Raw genomic sequence first — 22,107 nt, forward strand, 5'->3', positions numbered from 1 at the left:
CTGTTTTCCAACCCACTAGTCACCACCGTTTTGTATTTGTGGTGGTACTGTGTATGTGTGTATGTGTGTATGTGTGGGGGGGAGGTTCCAGTTTTTCCACACCCTTGCCAGTTTCCTTTTCTCTTTTTGTGTAACTGCCCTGGTAGATGTAAATGGTGTTGTGTTCTGGCTTCAATATGCATTTCCTTAATGAATAAAGATGCTGCCAGCTTTATATGTTTTATGTGCTTATTAGCTTTTGGTATATCTCCTGTGCAAAAGTATGTCTAAAGCTTTTTCCCATTTTTAACTGGATTATTAGTCTTTTACTGTTAAATTATAAAAATTATATAGTTGTAGTTTCTAGTTAGGTCCACTATTTTTCCCTCTGTGGTTTTACACATGGACACAGCCTTTTAAGTAAATATCTGCTATTTCTCCTACTTTGACATAAGATCTTGTGTTTGTTCTCTCTCTCTCTCTCTCTCTCTCTCTCTCTCTCTCCCCCCCCTTTCTCCCTTTCTCCCTCCTCCCCCCTCCCCTCCCTCCCTCCCTCTCTCCTCCTCCCTCTCTCCTCCATCCCTCTCTCCTCCCCATAAGCACCCCATGTGTCTGTGTCTGTGTCTGTCTCTCCCTCCCTCCCTCTCTCTCTCTCTCTCTCTCTCTCTCTCTCTCTCTCTCTGTGTGTGTGTGTGTGTGTGTGTGTGTGTGTGTGGTGTGTATGGTGTGTGGTGTGTATGGTGTGTGTGTTGCTGTGTGTGTCTATAAACCAGAAGACATCAGTTGCCTTCCCCATATTATCCTTCATTATGTTTTTGAGCCAGGATCTCTCACAGACTCAAACTTTACCAATTCTGCTAGACTGCCTTCTCTTTCCACTTCCCCAACACTGGACTACAAGAGTCCACATGCCTGTTTACATGGATGCTGGGAATACAAACTCAGTTCCTCATGGCAGTGTAGCAAACACTTTACCAGTGTAGCCATTTTCTTGGCAAACAGGGTATCATATGTGCATCCCTATCCATCCATCTATTCATGCTTCTCCATCATTCCACCTAACTACTTAATATCTATTTTATATTTATTGATTATATTACATATTATATTTATTATCTGTATTATATATACTTATAACATTAAGATGTTTTCTTTTTTATTGGATATTTTATTTATTTACATTTTAAATGTTATCTCCTACACTGTGGCACTGAGTCTTCCCCAGACCAAGGGCCTCTCTTCCCATAGATGTCAAACAAGGCCATCCTTTACTACATATGCAGCTGGAGCCATGGGTCACTCCATGTGTACTCTTTGGTTGGTGGTTTAGTCCCTGGGAACACTGGGGAGTTTGGTTGTTGGATATTGTTGTTCTTCCTATTGGGCTGCAAACCCCTTCAGCTCCTCCAGTCCTTCTCCTAAATCCTCCATTGTGGACCCTGTGCTCAGTTCAGTGGTTAGCTGCAAGTATCCACCTCTGTATTTGTCAGACTATGGTAGGGCCTTTCAGGAGACAGCTATAACAGGCTCCTGTTAGCAAGCACTTCTTGGCATAAGCAATAGTATCTGGATTTGGTATCTATAAATGGGATGGATCCTGAGGTGGGGCAGTCTCTAGATGGCCTTTACTGCAGTCTCTGCTCCAAACTTTGTCTCCGTATCTCCTCCTATAAATATTGTTGTTCCCTCTTTTAAGAAGGAGTTATGCAAACGCACTATGGTCATCCTTCTTTAGCTTCATGCGGTCTGTAAATTGTATCTTGGGTATTCCAAGCTTTTTTCCTAATATCTATTTATTAGTAAGTGCATACCATGTGTGTTCTCTTGTGACTGTGTTACCTCACTCAGGATGATATTTTCTAGTTCATTCCATTGGCCTATGAATTTCATAAATCATTGTTTTTAATAGCTGAGTAGTACTCCATTGTGTAGATGTACCACATTTTCTGTGTCCATTCCTCTGTTGAAGGACATCTGGGTTCTTTCCAGCTTCTGGCTATTATAAATAAGGCTGCTGTGAACATAGTGGAGCATGTATCCTTGTTATATGCTGGAGCATCTTTTGGGTGTGTGCTCAGGAGTGGGTGCGACAGCTGGGTCCTCAGGTAGTAGAATGTCCAATTTTCTGAGGAACCTCTATAATGATTTCCACAGTGGTTATACCAGCTTGAAATCAGACTAACAATGGAGGAGTGTTCCTCTTTCTCCACATCCTCACCAGCATCTTCTGTCACCTGAGTTTTTGATCTTAGCCATTCTCACTGGTGTGAGGTGAAATCTCAGGGTTATTTTGATTTGCATTTCTCTTATGACTAAAGATGTTGAACATTTCTTTAGGTGCTTCTCAGCCATTTGGCATTCCTCAGTTGATAGTGCTTTGTTTAGCTCTACCCTATTTTTTAGTAGGGTTATTTGGTTCTCAGGAGTCTAACTTCTTAAATTCTTTGTATATATTGGATATTAGCCCTCTGTCAAATCTAGGTTTGGTGAAGGACTTTTCCCAATCTGTTGGTTGCTGTTTTGTCCTATTGAGAGTGTCCTTTGCCTTACAGAAGCTTTGCAGTTTTAAGACTCCCCATTTAGAGATTGTTGGTCTTGAGCATAAGCCATTGGTGATTTGTTCAGGAAATGTGTACTGTACTGTGTGCAGTTAGTGGAGAATCTGGAGTCTGAGTACTGACTTGCTAAGTCTTAAGTGCATTGTGGTGCTAGACACTGCCTCAGAGACCTGTGGAGAATGATGATTACCTTGCTGTTTTTGCTTAGTAGTCTGACACTTGATATATTTATGATACACTAATACATAAATATTTGTGAGATTATATTTGGCTAGTTGTTTCTCTATTTTTGGCATTGGTACATGATTAGTTAAGACAAATTTAAGTGCATGAATTAGTGACAGGTTTTATATCAGTTCCTTAATAAAAATCATATTTCTACACCTCATTTCTTACTCTGTGTTCAAAATATTTAATTTAGTAAATATTTGGTATATTTTGTTTTCTCTTAAGGAACATTAGGGTAGCTGACAGAAGCAAGCTTTTGTAGTTTCTTGTGCTAATCTAAATGGGTTGTAAAGGTGATTATGATGATGATAATTTTGTTGTTTCATTGTATCACGTTTCCTCAGTTCTTGTATTTCCTGCCCTTTTCTTCCATTGGACTATTCATTTTCTTTTCTTTAGGATAAGACTTGATGAACTGAGAATGTTCTTAGAGAATGAGACATGGGAGCTTTGCCCTGTTAAGTCAAATTTCAGCATCTTGCAGCTTCATGTAAGTTTTTCCTATGAACAACAACAAAAAAAATGTGTCTTCTAGTTACTATATGAGCTTTTGTTTTAATAACAGAAACACATGTGAGAGCATTTATAAAGCAACCAAAGAAGAGAAGAGTGTATAGCTTTTATCTTTGAAAGGCATTCCTAGCAGGCCCTTTTATAGGAATTATCCACTGGTGGACTTGAAAAGCTGCCTTCTTTCCAGAGCTTAGTTTACATGCATCAGTAAACTCTTTTGCCAAAAAACAGTGACAAGTACAGTGGATTATCTTTTGGCTTCAGAAGATAACCCAGTGTTTTATTTCATTTTTTCAGAGAGTGAATTGGCTATATTTTCTGTATAAAAATACTTATTTACAGACATAAAATACTAGAAACTTCCTAAAGGGATGGATGGGCATTTAAGTTATAACACAATTATCAGATTTGCTTGTATCTTAGTTAGGGTTTTATTGCTGTGAACAGACACCATGATCAATGCAAGTTTTGTAAAGAACAGCATTTAATTGGGGCTGGCTTACAAGTTCAGAGGTTCAGTTCATTATCATCAAGGCAGGAGCATGACAGCATCCAGGCAGTCATGGTGCAGGAGGAGCTGAGTTCTACATCTTCACCCGAAGGAAGCCAGGAACAGACTGAGCATCCTCAGGCAGCTAGGAGGAGGGCCTCCAAGTCCATCCCCACAGTGACACACTTCCTCCAGCAAGGCCTCACTTTCTAATAGTGCCACTCCCTGGGCCAAGCATATGCAAACCATCACAGCTTGTATTGACAAAATGCTTCATAAACAAAAGAGGCACTTATAAGAAATACTAATTTTTACTAGTTAATTGGAGTCTTTGGAATGAAGTTTGTGAAAAACTCTTTAATTGGTTTGATTGAAATAACATTATAGTAAGTACTCCTGCGTTAAGGTATATGTTGTACACCATGACTTGAACGTACAGTGTTTTGAGTAGTTTCTGTCTGATGGAATGGCTTTCTAGAAGCATTAAAACAAAATCTGTTATATTTAAAGAGTACTTGGGTTTTTTTTTAAATTATTTTATATGTATGGGTATTTTCCCTTGTGTATTTCTATGTATTACATATGTGCAGTGCTTGTGGGCAGCCAAATCAGAACATGGACTCCACTAATCTGGAATTATAGGTGATGGCTAGCTGTCATATGGGTGCTGGATTTGAACCTGGGTCCTCTGGAAGAACAGCTGGTGCTCTTAACTACTGACCCACCTTTGCAGCCTTATGTGTTCTTCTAGTAGGGGTATTTTTTTTTTATGTTAGGTGGTTTCTTATCCAGTACTATCATGTTGCTTTCCTAATATGGCAATAGTAAAAACACTAACAGTGGTGATTAGTATATGTTCAAGGACAATAAAACTAACACATTTTAATTGGCAATAATGAAATAACATTAAATTAAGCAGAATCTGTCAATTCTAAAAGTGTTATAACCCTTACATTTAGAATTCTAACTTTAACATTAGTTTTAGAGTATATAAATGATTTTGTTGAATTTTCATTTAACCGAATGATCGTGATTGGATTGTTCATGCATGTTTTAATTTATACTTGTAAGAGAATAATTGTAAGAGAACATTTAATAGAAACATGTTTCCATCTAAGCAAGCCTATTTTTTTTAAATGGTTGCCTTGAAAACCACTTACAACTTAATTACTCACATGTATTCTCATGAGAAAAAAATCATGTTGCTATATTGAACACTTGTTTAGATTTGTAAAAATAATGTCACGAGTTTCAGGCATCGCCTTAGATGTTATTTAAGATGTAGTTGAAATTTGTAAAGAGAACAAACCGAGTCTGAGACACAGTATAATGGTAAAGACGTTAGTGTACTTGGTAGAGATGTGAGACACTGCCCTTGGACCTTCTAAGACTAATTCTGAGTGTAAACCTGGGATCACTTTTGATAGCTTAAAATATACTTATTTTTTGTGGTAAGTTGTTGTCTTAGTTACAGTCTTACTGCTGTGCACAGACACCATGACCAAGTAAGTTTTATAAAGAACAGCATTTAATTGAGGCTGGCTTACAGGTTCAGAGGTTCAGTCCATTGTCATCAAGACGGGAACATGACAGCATCCAGGCAGGCATGGTGCAGGAGGAGCTGAGTTCTACATCTTCACCCAAAGGAAGCCAGGAACAGACTGAGCCTCCTCAGCCAGCTAGGAGGAGGGCCTCCAAGCCCACCCCACAGTGACACACTTCCTCCAACAAGGCCACACCTTCCAAGCATGTGCAAACCATCACAGTTGTCAAGTCAGAAGTTTTGTGCTGTAAGCAAATGTCAGGGATCATTTGATTCTTTTCTCCAATAAACTGCTCCTTGAGCTTGGCACTTGGTCTCTCCAGACTGCTGCACTTGCCTCGTTTCTGTAACGTGGAATTTGGATCAGGGATGGGTCCCTTTAGCTTTATCACTTTTATTTCTTCAATCTAGATGGTTTCTCCCCTTTTAAAGATGAGGAAGTTTAAGCAAAGAGAAGGCGAGTGGCATTTCGTAATAGTGTGAATACACCAGTCTAGGAGCAGAAGACACATCTGACCAAAATGAATTTTAGTTGCTCTATCAGGTTACAGGCACTGACATAATAAGGATAGATTGGCACTTGATACTTTCCGTGTAAGAACGCTCTGCATGGTCCAAGCGTGACGCAGCAGTGTCTCAGCCGTTGCTCTTGTGAAAGGCTATGGTGGGTTACAAGTGCCATCCCATGGTCCCTCCTGCTCGGCCTTTCCTTCAGGGAAGGCTGAGCTGTTTGAGGAGGCAGCTTTGACTTAGTGATACTATTGATTGAGTTGTCTTTTAGAAAAGCTGCCTTTCCGAGATGATCTCAGAGAACTTGCAAGGTATAAAGGTCTTGAATGGTGAAGATCACGCTCCCCTCCCACTTCTACATTTACATTTAATGGATATGTTTGTGGGCTCAGGTTTTGTTACCTTTCTAACAGCCCTTTGGTCCTTTCTGATATATAGGAGTTTAAATTCCTGGAACAGTCTCGATCCCCATCAGTTTCACCTAGTAAGCAGCCATCGGCAACTTCTTCCAAACCTGTGACTTTGTTTGAGCAGTACTGCAGTGGTGGGAATCCATTTGAAATTCAAGCTGACCACAAAGACGAAGAAACAGAAGATGTCTTAGCCTCTAATGGGGTATGTGATATTTTTAATATGCTTTGTAAAACAGAGTGAGTTTTCTTTTTAAAAGTGTTCTGAAACTCAAGAAGGATGACCAAAATGCGAATGCTTCACTCCTTCTTTAAAAGGGGAACAAGAATACCCTTGGCAGGGAATAGGGAGGCAAAGTTTAGAACAGAGGCAGAAGGAACACCCATTCAGAGCCTGCCCCACATGTGGCCCATACATATACAGTCACCAAACTAGATAAGATGGATGAAGCAAAGAAGTGCAGGCTGACAGGAACCGGATGTAGATCTCTCCTGAGAGACACAGCCAGAATACGGCAAATACATAGGTGAATGCCAGCAGCAAACCACTTATCTGAGAATGGGACCCCAGTTGAAGGAATCTTAGAAAGGACTGGAAGAGCTTGAAGGGTCTTGAGACCCCATACGAACAACAATGCCAAGCAACCAGAGCTTCCAGGGACTAAGCCACTACCCAAAGACTACACATGGACTGACCCTGGACTCTGACCTCATATGTAGCAATGAATAGCCTAGTAAGAGCACCAGTGGAAGGGGAAGCCCTGGGTCCTGCCAAGACTGAACCCCCAGTGAAGTGATTGTTGTGGGGAGGGTATTAAGGGGAGGAGGATGGGGAGGAGAACAGCCATATAGAAGGGGAGGGGAAAGGGTTAGGGGGATGTTGGTCTGGAAACCGGGAAAGGGAATAACATTTGAAATGTAAATAAGAAATACCCAATTTAATAAAGATGGGGAAAAAAAAGAAAGAAAACGGGAAAAAAAAGGTGTTCTGAAGTGAATTGGTAATTTGCTGGATTGCTTGCCTGTTGACTAGCGTTCTTGGTGTGGTATACAGAATATATTGTGGGAGAATGACTCTGCAGTGTGCTTACTCACAGTGCTGTCCCCGAACTACAAATTTGTCCCTGTTTGTGTAATATTCTTTACAGTGTATTTACCTGTTAGTGGGATATTCCCTTGGGATATTCTGGTGGCTAACAGATGGCTGAGGGAGTCGTGCACCCCTGCTTTTGTCATTACTGCGCTCCTGGGTAACCGAGTCAGTACTTTATTCTCTGTCCTTTCATCTGAGAGTCAGTGTTCTGTGGCTGTGAAGAGACATCCTGGCCGGCAGCTCTTGTAGAGCCAAGTGTTTGATTGGGGCTGGATTGCGGTTTTAGAGGTTTAGTCCATTGTCTTGGTGAGGAGCTTGGTGGCGGGAAGGTAGACATGGTGCTGGGGAGGTTGCTGAGAGTTCTACCTCCAGATTCTCAGACAGGAGAGAGACAGAGACAGACACAGACGGTGGGCGTGGCTTGAGCTTAAGCCCATCCCTAGTGCATTTTGTCCAGTACGTTTATTTACACTTCCTACCCCTCCCAAGTGGTGCCACTCCTGATGACAAAGTATTTAAATACATGAGCTTATGGGGCCATTCCTGTTCTAACAACCACACAGTTATTGCCTTGTTGCCTGACAAGGAGTTTAGAAAGGGGAATTTAGAGAACTGGGATCTTTTAACAATTCTTTGAGCAGCTTAAAATATTAAATATAGGTATTGCTTAGTAGGTAGAATTTCAATGCAATAGCGTTCCTTCAGTTTATTAGCTGTGTGGTTCTTGACAAGTTACATGTGTGCACTCTGGTCTGTCCATATTTGCAATAGAGAGCAGTGCCTGCTTTCAAAATCATCCTTTGATCCAGGATATTACTTGGTATGCCCATTTGTTCTCTATAATATCTAGATGAACCCACTGTAGACTTGATGAAACCAAACAAGCATTGTTTAGGTGTAAGAACACCTATTTCTTTTCTTTTTCTGTTTTAGTTTTGAAACCTATTTTGGGCAGAGTTTTGAAACAGGGTTTCCTCTGTGGTCCTGACTGAGCTTGGACTCACTGTGTCGACTAAGCTGGTCTCAGACTCAGAGACCTACCTGCCTCTGCCTCCTGAGAAGAATTTCTTGTCTAAATGTTTAAATACAGGGAAAGGCCACAATATTTTTCTAATTATTCGTGCAGAATCTAATCTTTGCAGATACAGTGTAAGTCCTTGAAGATCTGGGTATATATCTGAGTAAGGCCTGATGCTGTACCCCAGTAATAAACTACCAAACAGTAGTTGGCTTCGGGGCACAGACTTCTTCCCATTTGTATCACATTGGTCTCCTCAGCTGTGGATGGACTTGATTTAACTCCATATTTGGTTAAGCTGTAAATCCTAAGTTTTTAGAACTCGGGAGATATAATTACTGAGAACTGTGCAGTCTGTGGTCAGAATTGCAAAGTGCTAGTCAGTACTCAGTTCCAGCGAGTCTGATAGAATGAGAACGGCAGTGCTGCGCCCACTCTTCCCCTGCTTCACTTCGCCTGTGTTTGCTGGCACCCATCCACTGTGCTGTACGGCAAGGAAGCCGCATCCTAGCAGCGAGCCTTCCCGGAGGCCTCCCTGTGCTGAGTGTACTTTTGAGCTAAAGTATAGTTCTGGGATAGAATTGAATCCCCAGCTTCAGTGGTAAAGAGTTAGCAGCTTGAAAGTAAACATTACAACAGCACTAAAAGATCTTTGTAAGTCTAAAATGCACTGTTCCTTCTTTGAGGTCCAGTGAGGTATTAGTTGTGGTTATGAGTATTTGATTTACATTTTCATTTACAAATACATGACACACAAATGATATTTTTTATTTCTTTTGGTCAAGTTAAAGTAGGATGAAAAAGAAAATGGAAGGAGAGTTTACTACTTTGTGATAAAATTCAAACTAAATTAAGAATTTTCCTTTAGCCATTTATTAAAAATCACATCATTTTTGTGTTGCGACCCTGTATGCCCCGTGTTGCATATCCCACCATGTTTTCCTCAGTACGAATCTGATGAGCAAGAGAAGAGTGCCTATCAGGACTATGACAGCGACAGCGACGTTCCTGAGGAGCTGAAGCGCGATTATGTAGATGAGCAAACCGGCGATGTGCCCGTAAAGAGGTGACTACTGCTCTGGTCAGGGTGGGGTTTAGGCTCCTTTGAAGGTCAAGAGAGAACAAATTTAAATTCAAAAGTTAAAATATGGCAGCAGTTAATGTATGTTACAAAAATGATTTCTGAAAAACTTGAGCATGTAGGTTTTTTCCATAACTGAACCTTCAGGAAAAATAGTAAAACACTTACATGAAAGAAACTCGAGTTAAGCACAGCCTCACTTGGTGTTCACAGATCAATTAATTGGATGGAATTTGACTGTTACTGTAACAGAAATATTAATTGATTCTCCTCACCTAAGCTGGTTTAAATATGCCTTTTCTTTCAACTTACACAGAATATTTGACATTATAAAAATTATTCTGAAATTTGCCCATTCAGTCAGTGGTTTTGTGGATCTTCTGTCCCATAAAACACTTTCCTTGATGTATACCAAGGGACTACTCTCTTTTTCGCATATATTCTGTGCATAGAATAATAACTTTCATTATGACATTCTTGTGCATATTTATCATTGACATTGTTTTTCGTAGCAAGATTCTAAAAATTTTTATTGAGAATTTCATAAATGAGTACTGAATTTACATCATTTCTGCTCAACTTCTTTCCTCTCCACCTCTTCTAATGTCCCTCTCCACTGCCTCTCAAATTCATGACCTCTTCTTTATCATTACACACACACACACACACACACACACACACACACACACACACACACACACACACACCCTCCCTCCCTCCTTGGTCCATTTAAAGTTGATCATTGATATACGGGTTTAGAGCTGACCACTTGGGATTAGATTGCCTGTCGCGGGCTTGTCTGACAATAATACACTAACTTCCCTCCCTTAGCAGCCATTAATTGCCTATAGCTCTTCATCTAGCCGCGGGATTTTATAAGGTTTTTTCCATTTGTCTTCTCATTTCTTTATAAAACTAATAGTAACACGAACCGGTGAGATGGCTTAGTGAGTGAGTAAAGACTAGTCCCCAGGCATGATGGCCTGAGTCTGAGCCCAGATTCCACCTGGTAGAAAAGAACCAGTTCCTATCAGTTGTCCTCTGACCTCCACATATGTACCTTGGCCCTCATGCCACTTCCACCCCAACCCCCAACCCTAAAAAAGAAATCTAATTAAGAGAATTTAAAAAACTACGATTACAAGCTAATCTCTTTTCCAGTTTGTCATTTTTGTGAGTGGGGGTGGGCTCTGAGATAGGGATTCTCTGTATAGCCTTCACTGCCTTGGAACTTATTCTGTAGACCAGGCTGGCCTCAAACTCAAGAGATCTGCCTACCTCTGCCCCTCAGTTCTAGGGTCACAGGAGTGTGCCATAATTGCCCTGCCTTTTTTCAAATCTTAAAAGTTACCTTATCATCTCATGCAAATATTGAGCCCTATTAAAGAGCGTTCAGTCATTTTTGTATTGATCTGGTAAATACAGCGTCTCATCTAATTTTCCAGCCTTTTGGAGTGTGTGGGTGATTTGTCTATTAAAGTTTCCTGCTAGTAATCAAGTTTTGTTTTATGATAAGCTCTTCAAAACTATGATTTTCTTAAGAATTTTTGTCACCTTTATCCAGTTCAATGGGCCTGATTTTTAGGTTGAATTAAATTCATTTCAGACACTTTTTAGTTCATACATACACATACTCACATACGTATGTAAATGCTAGATTTAAGTATATTTTACACTTAGTTAATTCTCTCCCTAATAGTGATCAGTCCATATAGTTGTAATTATTTTGACTGGGAAGGTTTGATTTTGTTGGGTTTTCCATGTGTAAGATATTAACCAGTTGTTGCTGTAATAAAGAAGGACTTTCTTTACCCCACACTAGAGCAGGCGCCTCAGTGCCTCATGGCATCTGTTGGGTAATAACACATCCAACTCTGCTCCATCCCTTGTCACACTGCCGATGGCTTCTCTCTGAGCCTGGCAACAATCTCTCTACCTGTTTAGTTCCCAAAGCAGCTTACCACCATGCAAGACATATACATCCCAATTCCGTAGTGGCCCAGTGTCTCCAGCCACTACTCACTCTTGAATTTAATTAAATCACCACATGAAAGAACACACAACACGATAACCTCTGATCCAATTGATAAGATATAACTGCCCACCTAGACATACAAAGTCCTGTTCACATCCATCCCTTAAGAATATACATAACCTGTAACTATGTGCAGAGAGGAATCTTAACATCTGCCACCACGTTCTCTCAACTTCTCTTCTTCTCACCCTTGCTCCCTTCTCTGCCCCTCTCTGAAACTTTTCTCCTGCCCATCCTTCCTTCTCATCCAATGACAGGCCTTTTTCTGTCCTATACCTGCCTTCACCTGTATAGGTAATGACATGATCCTACAACCCGTCTTTGAACTAAGGAGGATGATGTTCTTGAATTTATTCATCGGATATGTTAAGGAAATACTTTATCTAAAGGAAAGCTCTGTTTTAACTGAAGTGGACATGTAAGGTAGTGTCCGTTCTTTATGAATGTATATCCCAATTTGCTAGTTACTTTAGCTTCTTGACTCCAAACTTTCTCACCTTTCAAACTGTTCTTAGTTATCAATTTAGATTATTTGTTTTAGATATAAGTTTAACTCAGTGCCATGGTGTTTTTCTGGATAAGTTGTGATTGATTCACCTTTGCTTTAGAAACCCCTGTGCCCCTCAGGCCTGATGCTTTTGTTGACCTAGTCTGTGCTTGGCTCTCTTCTGGCATTTTCCTCTGCCTCTGTATTGTATGTGGCTGAATGGTGAAGTTCTGTTCATCTCTCAGTAGACTGTTTTATCTTCCTGTTATGTAGTAGATCCCCTTTTTCCGTACCCTTTGTAAATTATTTTTCTAATTTTTTGAGAATTACGATATCATCCTACAACCAGTTTTTGAACAAAATAGGATGGTCTTCCATTAAGTTCTGCTTTTCCTTTGAATCAATGTTACTTGTTCACTCCATACCCAGTCATTATATCTTCTTTTAACCCCAATTCCATAGAGGGTTTTCTTTTTTCTTGCTGGAATCTGTAGATTTGATAATTTACGCCTACGTGTATACCTTCCGTAGGAAAACATTTTTTTCACAAGTGTTACAGATTATACACTGGTTGCCGTACCTGGCCTGGTGCAGAACTCCTGCATTGGCTCAGCCTCTCACCTTAGACAAATAATAAAAGCAGCTTATCTGCCCAGGGAACATCACAAAAACACCAGCAATATGCAATGCACTAGTCCTGTAGGGATGTTCTCCAGTTGGAATAATCTGAACGAACCCCAGGGCTCAGAACTTGAAAGAGCACATACTTCCTCAGAGAATCCCGAGTGTTAAAAACCTAGCAACTGAAGGAACTTAAAGAGGAGGGCAGTAAATACTGAGTGATATCCGAAAACACAGACATAATCGGAAGAGAATGACAACAGATAGAAATGATAACAAGAACTCCAGGTGATGCATTCAGAATGCCAACAAAGAAAGAAATACATTTCTAGAACTTCCTTTCTCTCTTCTTTCTCCTCTCTCTTGCTCTGAGTTCACTTATGCATAGGACTTCAGGAATAACCTGTGAGTTGGAGCTAGATGATAATCTGAGTGTTGTACTGGGAAGTCGACTGCAGTCTAATGGCGCTTCTCCATTGTTTTCCCTGTGCAGTGTTTCACGAGAGACACTGAAGAGCAGGAAGAAATCGGATTACAGTCTAAATAAAGTGAATGCACCCATCTTAACAAACACAACCTTGAATGTCATAAGGCTTGTTGGTGAGTAGCCGTGCCTTTCTAGTTTTTTGACTATCATGTCAGTTACATGAGTTTGGTAAATTAGTTACCAAATTGTTTTTACTTAAATTCCTTTGCATGGTTACTTCATGTTCACTGGAGTGAAGGATTTAAGACTCTTACACACCAGTGCTTCTCATCTTGTAATGCTGCGAACAGTAGTATACAGATGGCAATGTTGGTCTCACTTTTTCACTTAACTACTTAGTATGGTATGGTGTCTTCTGATTTTTCTGAAGCATTCCAGGTGACTGAGCGAGACGTTGGTGTATAAGGATGATAGTGCCAATTTCTCAGTTTAATTGCCTTATAGAGCTTCCCAGCCTTCCTGTCAGATAAGCAGAGTGAACAGTGATTGTCTGCTCTTCTAAGACATGAGGGTTTTACAGAGGAAATGCTCCCATTGTAGGAAGTGTCTCATTACAGATGAGACTTTTAGTTGATGTCACCAAAGGCCACCGGTGACAAATGCCATCCTAGACATACAGCTCCAGGGGCATGTCAGTTTCTAATGTGGGTATTTCAACATCTTGGATTCTCTCAGACTTTATATTTCACAAATAGGACCATACATTTGACAGGTAAGTGTGAGAGTTTCTCTCAGTGCTGTCTAAACCAGTCAGGGATTTTAGCACTTGAATAGATCTCTGGTTCTATTTGTTAAGATTCCTTTTATCTACTGCCTTGTTTGAGTAAACTCAGATCAGATGAAATAGATCTATGCTATTTAAGATAATTTCTAAATATCATTAATGAATATGATAAAATGTACAAAATGCTTTAGTCCACCTGCTTTAGAGAAAAATATGCAAGTCATATTGAGCTGAGAAGAAAAGATACATTTTTTTTTTTATTAACTTGAGTATTTCTTATATACATTTCGAGTGTTATTCCCTTTCCCGGTTTCCGGGCAAACATCCCCCTCCCCCCTCCCCTTCTTTATGGGTATTCCCCTCCCCATCCTCCCCCCCTTGCCGCCCTCCCACCAACAATCTAGTTCACTGGGGGTTCAGTCTTAGCAGGACCCAGGGCTTCCCCTTCCACTGGTGCTCTTACTAGGATATTCATTGCTACCTATGAGGTCAGAGTCCAGGGTCAGTCCATGTATAGTCTTTAGGTAGTGGCTTAGTCCCTGGAAGCTCTGGTTGCTTGGCATTGTTGTACATATGGGGTCTCGAGCCCCTTCAAGCTCTTCCAGTTCTTTCTCTGATTCTTTCAACGGGGGTCCTATTCTCAGTTCAGTGGTTTGCTGCTGGCATTCGCCTCTGTATTTGCTGTATTCTGGCTGTGTCTCCGGAGAGATCTACATCCGGCTCCTGTTGGCCTGCACTTCTTTGCTTCATCCATCTTGTCTAATTGGGTGGCTGTATATGCATGGGCCACATGTGGGGCAGGCTCTGAATGGGTGTTCCTTCTGTGTCTGTTTTAATCTTTGCCTCTCTATTCCCTGCCAAGGGTATTCTTGTTCCCTTTTTAAAGAAGGAGTGAAGCATTCACATTTTGATCATCTGTCTTGAGTTTCGTTTGTTCTAGGGATCTAGGGTAATTCAAGCATTTGGGCTAATAGCCACTTATCAATGAGTGCATACCATGTATGTCTTTCTGTGATTGGGTTAGCTCACTCAGGATGATATTTTCCAGTTCCAACCATTTGCCTACGAATTTCATAAACTCGTTGTTTTTGATAGCTGAGTAATATTCCATTGTGTAGATGTACCACATTTTCTGTATCCATTCCTCTGTTGAAGGGCATCTGGGTTCTTTCCAGCTTCTGGCTATTATAAATAAGGCTGCGATGAACATAGTAGAGCACATGTCTTTTTTATATGTTGGGGCATCTTTTGGGTATATGCCCAAGAGAGGTATAGCTGGATACTCAGGCAGTTCAATGTCCAATTTTCTGAGGAACCTCCAGACTGATTTCCAGAATGGTTGTACCAGTCTGCAATCCCACCAACAATGGAGGAGTGTTCCTCTTTCTCCGCATCCTCGCAAGCATCTGCTGTCACCTGAGTTTTTGATCTTAGCCATTCTCACTGGTGTGAGGTGAAATCTCAGTGTTGTTTTGATTTGCATTTCCCTTATGACTAAAGATGTTGAACATTTCTTTAGGTGTTTCTCAGCCATTCGGCATTCCTCAGCTGTGAATTCTTTGTTTAGCTCTGAACCCCATTTTTTAATAGGGTTATTTGTCTCCCTGCGGTCTAACTTCTTGAGTTCTTTGTATATTTTGGATATAAGGCCTCTATCTGTTGTAGGATTGGTAAAGATCTTTTCCCAATCTGTTGGTTGCCATTTTGTCCTAACCACAGTGTCCTTTGCCTTACAGAAGATTTGCAGTTTTATGAGATCCCATTTGTCTATTCTTGATCTTAGAGGATAAGCCATTGGTGTTTTGTTCAGGAAATTTTTTCCAGTGCCCATGTGTTCCAGATGCTTCCCTAGTTTTTCTTCTAATAGTTTGAGTGTATCTGGTTTGATGTGGAGGTCCTTGATCCACTTGGACTTAAGCTTTGTACAGGGTGATAAGCCTGGATCGATCTGCATTCTTCTACATGTTGACTTTCAGTTGAACCAGCACCATTTGCTGACAATGCTATCTTTTTTCCATTGGATGGTTTTGGCTCCTTTGTCAAAAATCAAGTGACCATAAGTGTGTGGGTTCACTTTTGGGTCTTCAATTCTGTTCCATTGGTCTATCTGTCTGTCTCTGTACCAATACCATGCAGTTTTTATCACTATTGCTCTGTAATACTGCTTGAGTTCAGGGATAGTGATTCCCCCTGAAGTCCTTTTATTGTTGAGGATAGTTTTAGCTATCCTGGGTTTTTTGTTATTCCAGATGAATTTGCAAATTGTTCTGTCTAACTCTTTGAAGAATTGGATTGGTATTTTGATGGGGATTGCATTGAATCTGTAGATCGCTTTTGGTAAAATGGCCATTTTTACTCTATTACTCCTGCCAATCCATGAGCATGGGAGATCTTTCCATCTTCTGAGGTCTTCTTCAATTTCTTTCTTCAGAGTCTTGAAGTTCTTATTGTACAAATCTTTTACTTGCTTGGTTAAAGTCACACCGAGGTACTTTATATTATTTGGGTCTATTATGAAGGGTGTCGTTTCCCCAATTTCTTTCTCGGCTTGTTTCTCTTTTGTGTAGAGGAAGGCTACTGATTTATTTGAGTTAATTTTATACCCAGCCACTTTGCTGAAGTTGTTTATGAGCTTTAGTAGTTCTCTGGTGGAACTTTTGGGATCACTTAAATATACTATCATATCATCTGCACAGAGTGATATTTTGACTTCTTCTTTTCCGATCTGTATCCCCTTGACCTCCTTTTGTTGTCTGATTGCTCTGGCTAGAACTTCAAGAACTGTATTGAATAAGTAGGGAGAGAGTGGGCAGCCTTGTCTAGTCCCTGATTTTAGTGGGATTGCTTCAAGTTTCTCTCCATTTAGTTTAATGTTAGCAACTGGTTTGCTGTATATGGCTTTTACTATGTTTAGGTATGGGCCTTGAATTCCTATTCTTTCCAGGACTTTTATCATGAAGGTGTGTTGAATTTTGTCAAATGCTTTCTCAGCATCTAATGAAATGATCATGTGGTTTTGTTCTTTCATTTTGTTTATATAATGGGTCACGTTGATGGTTTTCCGTATATTAAACCATCCCTGCATGCCTGGGATGAAGCCTACTTGATCATGGTGGATGATTGTTTTGATGTGCTCTTGGATTTTGTTTGCCAGAATTTTATTGAGTATTTTTGCGTCGATATTCATAAGGGAAATTGGTCTGAAGTTCTCTTTCTTTGTTGTGTCTTTGTGTGGTTTAGGTATAAGAGTAATTGTGGCTTCGTAGAAGGAATTCGGTAGTGCTCCATCTGTTTCAATTTTGTGGAATAGTTTGGATAATATTGGTATGAGGTCTTCTATGAAGGTCTGATAGAATTCTGCACTAAACCCGTCTGGACCTGGGCTCTTTTTGGTTGGAAGACCTTTAATGACTGCTTCTATTTCGTTAGGAGTTATGGGGTTGTTTAAGGGTTTATCTGTTCCTGATTTAACTTTGGTACCTGGTATCTGTCTAGGAAATTATCCATTTCCTCCAGATTTTCAAGTTTTGTTGAATATAGGCTTTTATAGTAAGATCTGATGATTTTTTGAATTTCCTCTGAATCTGTAGTTATGTCTCCCTTTTCGTTTCTGATTTTGTTAATTTGGATACACTCTCTGTTTCCTCTAGTTAGTCTGGCTAAGGGTTTATCTATCTTGTTGATTTTCTCAAAGAACCAACTTTTGGTTCTGTTGATTCTTTCTATGGTCCTTTTTGTTTCTACTTGGTTGATTTCAGCTCTGAGTTTGATTATATCCTGCCTTCTACTCCTCCTGAGTGTATTTGCTTCTTTTTGTTCTAGAGATTTTAGGTGTGCTGTCAAGTTGCTGACATATGATCTTTCCTGTTTCTTTCTGCAGGCACTCAGCGCTATGAGTTTTCCTCTTAGCACAGCTTTCTTTGTGTCCCATAAGTTTGGGTATGTTGTACCTTCATTTTCATTAAATTCTAAAAAGTCTTTAATTTCTTTCTTTATTTCTTCCTTGACCAGGTTATCATTGAGTAGAGCACTGTTCAATTTCCACGTATATGTGGGCATTCTTCCCTTATTGATATTGAAGACCAGTTTTAGGCCGTGGTAGTCTGATAGCACGCATGGGATTATTTTTATCTTTCTGCACCTGTCGAGGCCCATTTTTTGACCAATTTTATGGTCAATTTTGGAGTAAGTACCATGAGGAGCTGAGAAGAAGGTATATCCTTTTGCTTTAGGATAGAATGTTCTGTAAATATCTGTTAAGTCCATTTGGCTCATGACTTCTCTTAGTCTGTCTACGTCTCTGTTTAATTTCTGTTTCCATGATCTGTCCATTGATGAGAGTGGGGTGTTGATGTCTCCTACTATTGTTGTGGGAGGTGCAATGTGTGTTTTGAGCTTTAGTAAGGTTTCTTTTACGTATGTAGGTGCCCTTGTATTTGGGGCATAGATATTTAGGATTGAGAGTTCATCTTGGTGGATTTTTCCTTTGATGAATATGAAGTGTCCTTCCTTATCTTTTTTGATGAATTTTAGTTGGAAATTGATTTTATTTGATATTAGAATGGCTACTCCAGCTTGCTTCTTCTGACCATTTGCTTGGAACGTTTTCCAGCCTTTCACTCTGAGGTAGTGTCTGTCTTTGTCTCTGAGGTGTGTTTCCTGTAGGCAGCAGATTACAGGGTCCTCGTTGCGTATCCAGTTTGTTAATCTATGTCTTTTTATTGGGGAGTTGAGGCCATTGATGTTGAGAGATATTAAGGAATAGTGATTATTGCTTCCTGTTATATTCATATTTGGATGTGAGGTTATGTTTGTGTACTTTCCTTCTCTTTGTTTTGTTGCCAAGATGATTAGATTCTTGCTTCTTCTAGGGTATAGCTTGCCTCCTTATGTTGGGCTTTACCATTTATTATCCTTTGTAGTGCTGGATTTGTAGAAAGATATTGTGTAAATTTGGTTTTGTCATGGAATATCTTGGTTTCTCCATCTATGTTAATTGAGAGTTTTGCAGGATACAGTGACCTGGGCTGGCATTTGTGTTCTCTTAGTGTCTGTATGACATCTGTCCAGGATCTTCTGGCTTTCATAGTTTCTGGCGAAAAGTCTGGTGTAATTCTGATAGGTCTGCCTTTATATGTTACTTGACCTTTTTCCCTTACTGCTTTCAATATTCTTTCTTTATTTTGTGCGTTTTGTGTTTTGACTATTATGTGACGGGAGGTGTTTCTTTTTTGGTCCAATCTATTTGGAGTTCTGTAGGCTTCTTGTATGCCTATGGGTATCTCTTTTTTTAGGTTAGGGAAGTTTTCTTCTATGATTTTGTTGAAGATATTTACTGGTCCTTTGAGCTGGGCGTCTTCACTCTCTTCTATACCTATTATCCTTAGGTTTGATCTTCTCATTGAGTCCTGGATTTCCTGTATGTTTTGGACCAGTAGTTTTTTCCGCTTTACATTGTCTTTGACAGTTGAGTCAATGATTTCTATGGAATCTTCTGCTCCTGAGATTCTCTCTTCCATCTCTTGTATTCTGTTGGTGAAGCTCATATCTACAGCTCCTTGTCTCTTCTTTTGGTTTTCTATATCCAGGGTTGTTTCCATGTGTTCTTTCTTGATTGCTTCTATTTCCATTTTTAATTCCTTCAACTGTTTGATTGTGTTTTCCTGGAATTCTTTCAGGGATTTTTGTGACTCCTCTCTATGGGCTTCTACTTGTTTATTTATGATTTCCTGAAATTCTTTCAGGGATTTTTGTGACTCCTCTCTACGGGCTTCTACTTGTTTAATTATGATTTCCTGGAATTCTTTCAGGGATTTTTGCAATTCCTCTCTGTAGGCTTCTACTTGTTCTCTAAGGGAGTTCTTCACATCTTTCTTGAAGTCCTCCAGCATCTTGATCAAATATGATTTTGAAACTAGATCTTGCTTTTCTGGTGTGTTTGGATATTGCGTGTTTGCTTTGGTGGGAGAATTGGGCCCGGATGGTGCCATGTAGTCTTGGTTTCTGTTGCTTGGGTTCCTGCGCTTGCCTCTCGCTATCAGATTATCTCTAGTGCTACTTTGTTCTGCTATTTCTGACAGTGGCTAGACTGTCCTATAACCCTGTGTGTCAGGAGTGCTGTAGACCTGTTTTCCTGTTTTCTTTCAGCCAGTTATGGGGACAGAGTGTTCTGCTTTCGGGCGTGTAGTTTTTCCTCTCTACAGGTCTTCAGCTGTTCCTGTGGGCCTGTGTCTGGTGTTCACCAGGCAGGTCACTTGCAGCAGAAAAGTTGGTCTTACCTGTGGTCCCGAGGTTCAAGTTTGCTCGTGGGGTGCTGCCTACGACCTCTCCGAGGTGGCAGTAACCAGGAAGTTCTGCGCCGCTCTTTCCGGGAGCCTCAGTGCACCAGGGTTCCAGATGGCTTTTGGTGTTTTCCTTTGGCGTCCGAGATGTGTTCAGAGTGCAGTCTGTTCTGGTTTCCCAGGCGTGTCTGCCTCTCTGTAGGTTTAGCTCTCCCTCCCACGGGATTTGGGTGCAGAGAACTGTTTATCCGGTCTGTTCCTTCAGGTTCCGGTGGTGTCTCAGGCGCAGGGGTCCTGCCGCTCCTGGGCCCTCCCCCAGGGGATCCCAGATGCCGTATGCAGTTTCCTCTTGGGCCAGGGATGTGGGCAGGGGTGGGTAGTGTTGGTGGTCTCTTCCACTCTGCAGCCTCAGGAGTGCCCACCTGATCCAGCGGTGAGGTCTCTCTCCCTCGGGGTTTGGGAGCAGAGAGCTGCTGCGGGCCGGGATCCGTGGGTGTGGGACTCCCGGTAAACACAGGAGGTGCCTGGTCCTAGAGGAATTCTGCCTGTGTGTGTCCCGAGTTCACCAGGCAGGTCTCTTGCAGCAGAAAAGTTGGTCTTACCTGTGGTCCCGTGGCTCAAGTTTCCTTGTGGCGTGCTGCCTTCGACCTCTCCCCGGTGGCAGCAACCAGGAAGTCGAAAAGATACATTTTTAAGCCCTAGGGGGAAAAAAAAGATTCTAAAAATCTACTCTGTGGGGCTTGGGGATTTAGCTCAGAGGTAGAGCGCTTGCCTAGCAAGCGCAAGGTCCTGGGTTCGGTCCCCAGCTCCGAAAAAAAGAAAAGGAAAAAAAAAAAGCTACTCTGTGGCTAATTATTGTCAGGATAATTAGCTTTTCTTCTTTAATCCAGAAGTAATAGAAAAGTGCCATGAATAAGTCTTTAGAATTTGCAGAGTCAGATTTGGACAGTTCGAGAGGTTGTCTGGTATAATACCCACAGAACAAGATTTCCTTCCAGTGGTGCCCATAATATGTGGTGCCTGTCAAGCTCCTGTTTCATGACTCAGAGTCACTGAAGGCATATAATATCACAAGGCTACTTACTCTACCATTAGGTGGATCTCATTCCTAAAAATCTTTTTCCTATGTTGAATCAGATTCTTTAGTTTGCTTAAAGATAAAGCATATGTCTATGCCTTTTGTCCTCCAGTTTTTCCATGGTCACTTTTCAGATATGTGAAGGTAGTTTTCTGTCAGTCCTTTCTCATTCTTCCCCCTCCAGCCCACTTAACCCTTACCCCTGTGGTCTTTAGTGATAGATATCCTAAGCCTTGTAGAAACCATGTTATCTTTCTTAATACCCTTTGTAATTTGAATAGACTGTTTGAAATAGTTTGTCTGGTTTTATTGAAGGTTAAATTAGAGACAGCTTTTGTCATATCAGCGGCTTTAGTGGCAGAGAATTGTCTGGGGAGGTACTGATGTCAAGATGTGGGGGCATAGTACTCTGGTTGGGAGTGGGGACTTAGTTAATGAGAATACTGCAGCTACCATTCACACATAAGTGTTGTTTTTAACCATACCCAGTTCAAGTAGCTAGAGGAGTCATACTGCGTTTTGTTCTGAATGCTTTATCACATTAAATAAAACAAGGACGGAGGCTGTAAATAAGTGTGTGTGTGTGTGTGTGTGTGTGTGTGTGTGTGTACACACACACATATATATTGTTATATGTATACATATATACATACACACATATATATTGTTTTATACATACATACATACATACATATATATATACATGTTTATTAAGACACCTCCAAGTTTAAGCAAATGCTTTGCAATCCAGATCCCCTTCCTTAGAGGAAGCCTTTTCCTGGTTTTTTGTTTGTTTGGTTTGTGTTTTAAAGTCTAGTGTGCACTTCTTCTCTTGATTGTTTCACTTTGGTTTCAAGACTAGCTCACACTGTGCATAGTGTTCTATAGTCTGCCTTTCCCCACTTTCCACATTAAATGAGGTTCATTGAAGATGCCCTAGGTGTGGTCCACTGCAGTGGCTTCCATTGTTG

The 22,107-nt window shown here is 40.6% G+C and overlaps 1 protein-coding gene across 3 annotated transcripts in view; it reads left to right on the forward strand.

Moving 5' to 3' along the window:
- Window positions 1-22,107, forward strand: part of Vps50 (VPS50 subunit of EARP/GARPII complex) — a 101,199-nt gene that overhangs the window by 57,153 nt on the left and 21,939 nt on the right. For all 3 annotated transcript variants that reach the window (XM_008762704.4, XM_006236037.5, NM_001173511.1), the window contains exons 17-20: window positions 3,165-3,255; window positions 6,260-6,436; window positions 9,290-9,408; window positions 13,060-13,166. In XM_008762704.4, coding sequence (XP_008760926.1) covers window positions 3,165-3,255; window positions 6,260-6,436; window positions 9,290-9,408; window positions 13,060-13,166 — 494 coding nt within the window. The remainder of the gene's footprint in view (window positions 1-3,164; window positions 3,256-6,259; window positions 6,437-9,289; window positions 9,409-13,059; window positions 13,167-22,107) is intronic.

Source organism: Rattus norvegicus, chromosome 4 (assembly GCF_036323735.1).
Source record: "Rattus norvegicus strain BN/NHsdMcwi chromosome 4, GRCr8, whole genome shotgun sequence".
Lineage (NCBI taxonomy): Eukaryota > Metazoa > Chordata > Mammalia > Rodentia > Muridae > Rattus > Rattus norvegicus.